At 41.1% G+C, this 9,476-nt stretch overlaps 1 protein-coding gene across 1 annotated transcript in view; it reads left to right on the forward strand.

Moving 5' to 3' along the window:
* Positions 1-9,476, forward strand: part of KCNQ5 (potassium voltage-gated channel subfamily Q member 5) — a 185,473-nt gene that overhangs the window by 147,050 nt on the left and 28,947 nt on the right. Inside the window, exon 10 of the mRNA XM_006772161.2 lies at positions 8,908-9,016. Coding sequence (XP_006772224.1) covers positions 8,908-9,016 — 109 coding nt within the window. The remainder of the gene's footprint in view (positions 1-8,907; positions 9,017-9,476) is intronic.

Here is a 9,476-nt window from a genome sequence, read left to right on the forward strand (position 1 = left end):
TACTTGCTTGTTATTGGCATCACTGGGAGGAATTGATCCCCAGGCTAGTTGGCTGTGAGGAAGGACCACCTGTGACTACAGCGGGAGAGCTGCGGTGCAGGAGCTGACACTATGGAGCAGGACTTGTTTTAATGGGGCTTTGGTGCTCATTGAGTCTGCCCCCTGAGTGTGTCCTTTATGGATCCGAAGAGCTGCAATATGGATGGTCCCACTCTGACCACCAGGCACACTGGCTCCTGGATCTCTAAGGAGGTGCTAATCTAGCCTCTGCCTGAGGCTATCCAGCAGGAACCAGCTGTGACACAATGCAAGTTGCCCTGGGGCCTTGGGCCAGCTGCAGTTTGTTAGGTAATTATCAGATTGCAAAAGGCCAGGCCTTTCATATGCAAAAGCCTCTGTGGCTTGGGTGGGGCAGGGTCATAGGGGATCAACAGGGCGGAGCGAGCAGTTATGGCTGCTCTCAGTCCTGCCCTTAGAGGCCCTGCTTCTCAGTGTCCCAGCAATCGCTGCAAGCACCCCTGAGAGAAAGCTCGCCTCCAGTTCCGACCAATGCCAGACAGTCCAGTTTCTCCCGTATGATTCTGGGTCCCCAGAGACTCACCCGGAACTGGAGCTCAGAGCTTGAGACTCCCTCCCTATTGAAAACGACAACCGTGTCCTCAGCTGCCAACCCTCTCCGCATGTGCCTCTGTACCTCTGTATTTTACTTCCACACTGCACCTCCTCTGAGTCTCAGTATGCTTTTCTCTTTCCTTCTAATTGTATAATTTCCACTCAGGCAGCCTTCCTGTGGTTCTGGATGATGTCCGTTCCGTCTTTTAGTTGTATTTTTGAGTTGGTTGTGCGAGGCAGCAAACTCCAGTGTTTACCTCCAGTGTTTGCCGCCATCTTGGTTTCTCCACCATATATTATTTTTGTAATGGAAAAAATCTTTAAATTTCTTAGAAAATTTTAAGAGAAATACAAATTATTTGTAATCTCATACACTAGGATAGCTAATTTCACTTTTACATATTCTCTTCTAGCTGGTTTTCTTTTCAAATATCATTGTACATAGTTATAATCAACATGAATATTTCATTTCATAGCTTAATTTTATTGAACATTTAAAAATAGTTTCATATTACATACTATCCATAATTACCTTTATATAGCTATACTAGAGGCCCAGTGCACGAAATTCATGCAATCAGTACCGATCAAGTTCCCCACCTTCCCGCCTCTTCCTTTCCTCACTCCCTCAGCACCCTGCGCCCACCACTGGTCACCCACCATGGTCCATACTGCCCCTGGTGGTCAGTGTATGTCATAGCGAGTGATTGAACTCTCATTCTCCTGGTCAAACTCCTGAGGGGACACTTTGCCTATTAGCCTTTTATATATATAGATAATACATCATCATTGTCAAATACTATAATTTACAGTTTTCTACTTTGGGATATTGAAATATATATAATTACTTCTCTATAATAGGCAATAATTTAATAAACATTATTGTACTAAGCTATCTTTTTTCTTTTTTTAATTTTTTAAATTACAGTCTATATTCAATATTACTGTGTACTAATTTCTGTTTTTATTTTCTCTTTGAAATTATTTTCCAAAAAAAATTTCTCTGGTTTAAAATTATAAATTGCTGACTATAAGTTTTTCTATTTTTTTTTGGCATAAAAATTTGTTCCAGTTTACATTATTACTAGCAATGTAAAAATATACCAGATTCACCTCATCTTTGTTAGCATTACTCATACTTCTTTTGCTAATTAATAGGCATAAGTCCATGCTTTCACGTGATTTTAATTTCTTTATTATTTCTAGTAAGCTTGAATAGTTTTCAGTCCTTTTTCACCACTAGTGGTTTCTCCTGATTGCTCTACTTGTACATTTATATTTTGGATTGTGACCAATCTTATAAGCTCCTTATCCATTATAAATATTAAGTCTCTTTATATTTTTTCCTAGTCAAACATTTGTCTTTGCATTCTAATTAGTTATTTCAAGTAGTCATATTTTCTGTCTTCATGATCAAAGCTGTCACCTGTCCTCTTATTTCTTCTATTGATGCAAACATGGGGACCTTATCATTCCTCCTCAGACAACAAATGTTTTCTGCTAGGTTTTGACCTTTTGATCTTGGCCTATGAACATGTAAGCTGCTCATATGTAAAACCAGTAGTGACTCTTTTTTTTTTAATCTTGTTGCTGAAAGTATTACTAATGTCCCCCTTTTTCCCCCATTAACACCTTCCTGCTCATTCCCACCCCCACCCCAGGCTTTCACCACCTAATTGTCCGTCCATGGGTTATGCATATATACATGCAAGGTCTTTGAAAACCAGTAGTCCTTTTCCAAGAGGACAGTGCCAAGGCCTGGAAAGAATGAGGTTTCAGGCGATGGAGGCATAGAGGACAACAGGTGGAATTCGGAAATAGGAGGCCTTCGAGCTGAGTACAAAAATGATGAAACTTCTTCCTATGTCACCAATTTCTCAGGGGATTTTTCCCTATTTTTTATGACTCAATCATTTCCTGTTGTCTTGTGAAGGACCTATATTATCTCAAACTAGAGGCCCAGTGCATGTTTCGCGCATCGGTGAGGTCCCTCGGCATGGTCTGCACCCTCTCACAATCCAGGACCCCTTGTGGGAATGTCAGACTGCCGGTTTGGGCCCAATCCCCACAGGCCAGGCCAATGGACCCCAATAGTACATAAATCCATGCACCAGGCCTCTAGTATGCATATAACATCTTTGGTTAATCTCTTCTCACCTTTCCCCCCCCCTTTCCCTCTGAGTTTCATCAGTCTGTTCCATGTTTTCATGCCTATGTATTGAGCATCTGCCCGCTGTGGTCAGTGCACATCATAGCTACTGGTCAAACGATCAAACTGTCAAATAGTCAGATGGTCAGTTAGGCTTTTATATATACAGATTGTTCCTGAGGAAAACATACCAGTGGCACCAGGGGAAACATGGAGAATTAGTCCAAATCCAATGGCAGATTAGCCAAACACGGTCCTCAGCTCTGGCTGAGAGAAACCAGGAACATCATTTTTCCACTCACAATAATGGTTCTGGCCCTTGGCTGCAAAGTGGATTCCTCTGGGAGCTTTAAAAAAACCTTTAATGCCTGGATTCCAACGCTCAGTTTCCTAATACGATTGGTCTTGAAGGCATTATGGGGATTGCGGGTTTTTTTAACCTTCCCCATTTGATTCAAATGAAAACTATTTTAATCATGTCATCAAGAAATATAAATAATCGCCCTAACCGGTTTGGCTCAGTGGATAGAGCGTCGGCCTGCAGACTGAAGGGTCCCAGGTTTGATTCTGGTCAAGGGCATGTACCTTGGTTTCGGGCACATCCCCAGTAGGGGGCGTGCAGGAGGCAGCTGATCAATGTTTCTCTCTAATCAATGTTTCTAACTCTCTATCCCTCTCCCTTCTTCTCTGTAAAATCAATAAAACATATTTTTTAAAAAAAGAAATATAAATAATGAAAACTATTTTAATCATTTCATCAGGAAATGTAAAAATGAAATCTAATCTGTAGGACAAGGTGACCAAAAGAAAGAACTAGAAACTACCTACCCTTTTTTTCATAAATACCTACACCTAATGGGAACAGAAAAATGGTCTTTGGACATAGCAGAAGCTGCTAGAATGTCTTGTTACCTCCTCCCTCTTCATCATCTAAGGTCCCAGTGGTCCTTTCCAAACACCATAAGACACATTTTTCCAAAATGCAGGGGAGCAAGGTCTTTGAAAGCAAATCTTGAACACTGCTAATTAATAGGAAACAGAAGAGTGTTGGGAGAGATAAAAGGTTGCATTTTGCACTTGGTTTTCTGCAGGCACGGATGTTGTACTGGGTTGGGCTCACATCCCTAGAAGGGTTGCCCACAGGGATTTTGCCGTGCATGCCTCGGTTTTATGCAGGTCAGTGTTCCCGTGAACTTATGTTCCCTTAACCCACTTCTCCCCAAATGCCAGGACAGAGAGCCAGATGCATGGTTGGGGAGTGAGAGCCAACCTTGGCTGAAAACTTAGCCCCACCCAGGTGCCTTAGAGTTCACAGAGGGTTTTAATCCTCTAGGAATCATGAGAAAGACATTTAATGTGGTGTTAACCTTACTGGAAAGAAAATTGACATCTCAAGATACTTACAAGGCAGAAAGATGGCATTTTCTCCATTTCTGTGGCTTTAAAATAAGGAGAAAAAATTTCAAACTGAGCCCTGGCTTCAATAGAGGCCAGCAAAGATATAGTTCTTCTTCATTTGCTCTGACTAAACCTACAAAGAAAATTTTTTAAACACTGAGAGTTTAATTTGTGCTGTGAGCAATCAAGTTTAGGTAGTATACTAACATTCCACAGCAAGATGCATTTAGATATGATGCAGTTGGTGACTGACTCCCATCTTCTACCCAGTCCTGTATTTAAACAAGATGATAGATTAAAGCTCTTATTGGGACACAGGACAAGGTTGAGGGGGAGCAGCATTAATCTGGGAGGAAACTCATCATCATTTGGGATGTTCCCAGTTCTATTTACAGCCAGTGCAAATGTAATTTCGCTATCTTTACTTTTGTGCTTATTGTGACAGCATAAACCTGCTGAAAAAGTTTTGCACTAAAATTTCATAATAAAAGAACCTGTTTTTGGCCCTGGACAAGTAGCTCAGTTGGTTAGAGCATCATCCCAATACCACCAAGGTTGTACGTTCGATCCTGGGTCAGGGCACATACAAGAATCAACCAATGAATGCATAAATAAGCGGAACAAATCCATATCTACCTATCTCCCCCTTCCTCTATCTCTCTTTCTAAAAATATTAATATTTTTTGCCCTAGCTGGTTTGGCTCAGTGGATAGAGTGTCTGCCTGCGAACCAGGGTCCCAGGTGCAATTCTGGTCAAGGGCACATACCTTGGTTGCAAGCTCCTCCTGGGCCTGGGCCCTGGTTGGGGTTCAAGCAGGAAGCAGCCAATCGATGTGTTTCTCTCACATCAATGTTTCTATCTTTCCCTCTCTCTTCCATTCTCTCAAAAAAATCAAAGGAACAATATCCTCAGGTGAGGATTAACAAAAATAATTAAAATAAAATGACCAATGACCAATTTTTTTTTAATTTTTCTAAAAGACCCTGTATTTTATACTGTTCCATTGTTTGGACCTGCATCATTGTGTTACGATTGGGTGTATTGTATTTTCAAGTAGGACCTGCCCTCCCTGGAACCTCTCGCATTCTCCCCAGTTTTCTGAGGTATAAAATGGGACCATGTCTGAGTGGTTCTCACGAGATTTCAGAGGAGGGAGAGAGGTCACATGCCTCTATTGTCAAGGGCAGCGTAGAATACTCTTCCGAATTCCTTGCTGGGAATCCTGATAAAGTGCATGATTCTATATTTCTTTTGGGGTAGGTAACATCGGGGTGTCTCCCAGGGCTCCATAGTGGTGCCTGGTGACTTTGGCTCTGACAGCCACCTGGCCTGTACCTGCGCCCCCACACCCACAGTCTCCTCGCAGTTCCAGGGTATGTGTATTTCCAGGTCTCCTTGGGGTGTGGACTGGCCCAGCACATGGTCTTGGGAACGTCATTGCTCCAAGTCTGATCCTTTTTCAATGTTGTGGGGTCACTTCACCTGAAACCACAACAGCCAGGTGCTCACATGTGAAGGAAAATGAAACGCAGGAGATGGAGATCTAGATGCTAACAAGAGGGGCAAGAAAGACAAATCTGGAAGGAGCTGAGAGTGAGACTCTGGGCGTGGCCAGGTTTAACAGTGCAGCTCCAGAGCCCAACTGCCCAGATTTAAATTCTGCTTCTGCCCCAGGTGTCCTTGGGCAAGTTTCTTAGCTTTGTGTGCCTCACTTTCATAATCTGTAAAGTAGGAGCTAATAATATTATGTCCTTCCTGGGGTTTTTAGAAATTAATCAAAGTCCTTGGCACATAGTTAGATTTCCCTTAAAAGCACATATTACTACTATTATCATCATAATTATTGTTCTTGAGTGAAGAGAAACCATAAAGAAAAGTGTTCCCAATTGTATCAGCTTCCTAAGGATGACATAACCAATTCCACAAACTGGGTAGTTTGAAACAATAAAAATGTATTCACTCACAATTTAAGAAATCAGGGTGCCCCAAAGCAGAGTGCCTCCACAGTCGGTTTCTTCTGGGATGTCTGCGGGAGAAGCCATCGGGTGCCTCCCTCAGCTTCTGGCGGTTGACAGCCAGGCTCAGTGTTCTTGGCTTGGAGACCCATCTTTCCCTCCTCTTCTTCCATATTCTCTGTGCTCCTGTGTGTTCTCCTTTTCTATCTTACAAGGACACTTTCATTGGACTTAAGGCTCACTCTAATCTAGGATGATCTCATCTGACACCTTACCTTAATTACGTCAGCAAAGACCCTTATTCCAAACAAGGTCATATTCTGATAGTCCAAGTAGACATGAACTTTGAGGCAACATTATTCAACCTACTTTACCAACTAAGAGGAAGAAATCATGAAGAGTTCCTGAAAGAATGTCATCTAACCTTGGGCATGATGTTATAAGCTAAAAGGGTTGTGTTGTGTGGGTGGTTGATTAAGTAAAATGGCTAGCTACCATCAAGGTCATCACTGAGTCAGAACCTACTGACAGAGTTAATCAGTGTACTCTTATCCAGTGGCAAACTTGTCTGGAGAGAAGTGGAATATACCCAAGAGGCAGCACGCCAGCTGAGCTCTTCCCCCGGCCCTCTCCTGACATGTTGCATGCCACTATTGAACCCTGAATGCATCTAACACTGCATAATGCAAGGGCAAGGGCTTTGGAGCCTCAAGAAACAGAATTTTAATAACATGTTCTGCAGCCCTGGCGGGTAGCTCTGTTGATTAGAGCATGATCCAGATACACCAAGGTTGTGGGTTTGATCTCTAATCAGGGCACATACAAGAATCAACCAATGAATGCACAAATAAATGAAATAACAAATCTTTCTCTCTCTCTCTCTCTCCCTCTCTCCCTCCCCTCTTTCTCTCTCTAAAATCAATCAATAAATTTTAAAAATTAATAACATGCTCTGCAACTTATTAGCTACACTTACCACCTTTGTGGCCTTAAGTAGGGTACTTACCTTCTCTCAGCCGTTTTGGCATCTAAAAACCAGACATAAAATCACAAACAAGCAAAGGACATTTCATGACTTAGCACATGACCACTGGGCAGAGCAAAGGCAAAAGAGAGCAGTGTTAGTCCCTTAGTGTATGTCAGCATTTAAAGAGGCTTAGCCGTATATTTGGAGGCTATAAAACTCATCTCATGTATGATTTTTTATTACTTTATTACCAAAGTAATAGATGTTTATTGTAGACATTTTAGAAATATAGCCAAGCAAAATAATAAAATCATGCTTAATCTTAATAGATATATAGATTTTTTCTTTAATAATATTTTGTGACCTAAAACCTATATGTTCGTGTTGACCAAAGTCACCCCAATAAATTTAATAAAGAAATAAATAATTTTGCCCTAGCTGGTTTGATTCAGTGGATAGTCAGCCTGTGGACTGAAGGGTCCCAGGTTCAGTTCTGGTCAAGGACACATGCCCAGACTATAGCCTTGATCCCCAGTAGGGGGCATGTAGGAGGCAGCCAATCAATGATGCTCTCTCATCATTAATGTTTCTATCTCTTTCTCCCTCTCCCTTCCTCTCTAAAATCAATTTAAAAAATTGTTTTAAACATTTTAAATAATAATAATATATTGTGACTTTTTTTCAATCATTGGTCTTCAACACCATTTTTTATTTTCTATTTCTTAGCAATTTTTAAAATCTTTATTGTTGAAAGTATTACATATGTCCCATTGACCCCATCCAGCCTGCCCCCACCCCTCACCCCAGATCCTCACCACCTCCCTGTCTGTGTCCATGAGTTATAAGTATATGCATACTAGGTCTTTGGTTGATTACCTCCCATCCACCCTCCCTCCTCTGCCTTCCCTCTGAGATTCCACTCTGTCCCATGCTTCCATGTCTCTGGATCCATTCCGTTCATCAGTTTATTTTGTTAATTGGATTCCACATATTCAACATCATCCTAATATTCTATTATATAAACCTACCAATATTTATTTCACTCATCTCCCATTCCAAAAATTGTAATTTCTTTTCAATATTTTGTTGCTGAAAATAAAGCTGCAGTGATATGAGTTTCTTATTAATTTTATAAATCCTTACTAATTTGGTTTATTGTAACCCTACCCCCTTTTACAACCTTTGCTATTAACCCAACAGTTAATTTGTTTCAGAAAGAAATAAAAAGTTAATTTGCTCAGTTTATGAGGAACTGATTTTATTACCAACCTGAAAATCTCTCCGCATTGGTTGTGTTATCTTAAGCAAGCTGTCTCCTAGGCTGCCTGTGTAGTCAGGCAGTAACTGATAAGTCAGGATTCTTGGGTCTGAGGGCTTACTTGCCTGTTCAAGGGTTTGGGGTTAACAGGGTCATTGTCATGGGTTTCAAGCTCTATTGATAGAGATCAATTAGTTAAGTATCCATAGATTGTTTCCCTAACTCCAAACAACTGTTTTTTAAATGCTGGCTGGTAGTTTCAAAGAACTGGGCAAAGAGCAGGGGTGGGTCAACACAAATCCATCACCACTGAAGGAAAGACAGCGCATCAACATCTTCATCTTCCCTGTGGAGATCAGCTTAGGAGGCTATTCAAGTCAAATGACAGAAAATTGGTGAGGTTGTAGAGAAAGGAGAAGAAATAACATTGAGGAAAACAATTGGATGACCTTATACTTGATGTGTAAGGTTAGTCTGTGAGTTCCCCCCTATTGCTCTGTGAGACAAGTTCCTCACCATATTTTAAATTGCTGCTGGTGGCATTTAACTGGGAACTTTCTCTTGCAGCTGACACCGCCCTTGGCACTGATGATGTATATGATGAAAAAGGATGCCAGTGTGATGTATCTGTAGAAGACCTCACCCCACCACTTAAAACTGTCATTCGAGCTATCAGGTTGGTGGAAAACCTCTGACAAAATGATTCAGAGACCTCGCTTTTATTATTTGCATTACTATGCAGCTAAATTCTTTTCCCGGCAGGTAAATCTCCTGGAATAATTGCCTTCTCTTTTCCTATTCACCCACATGCCTATTAAATTCTGAAATACTTTTTCTTAACACAAAACTCTACTGTGTTCAACATAAAGTACGCTACAAAAGGTGGGCAGAATGTGAAAAGCCATGGCATGTCAGTGAGATTACATGAGAATTGGCCCGTCTTGTGACTTGGTTGCTTTTAAAGACATTTAGTGTATAGATGCATTTGGATTGGAATTTTGAAATTATTTTTATGATTTGATGTTTCAATCCATGTTCTGTACTTTGTGTCAAAGGGGAAAAAAAGCCTTCTAGGTTATTTCAAAACAGGTTGAGTTCTAAAAATGGGAACCCTAAAGTATTCTGCAGTTGCTCGT

This window comes from Myotis davidii, unplaced genomic scaffold, assembly GCF_000327345.1.
Source record: "Myotis davidii unplaced genomic scaffold, ASM32734v1 scaffold104, whole genome shotgun sequence".
Classification (NCBI taxonomy): domain Eukaryota; kingdom Metazoa; phylum Chordata; class Mammalia; order Chiroptera; family Vespertilionidae; genus Myotis; species Myotis davidii.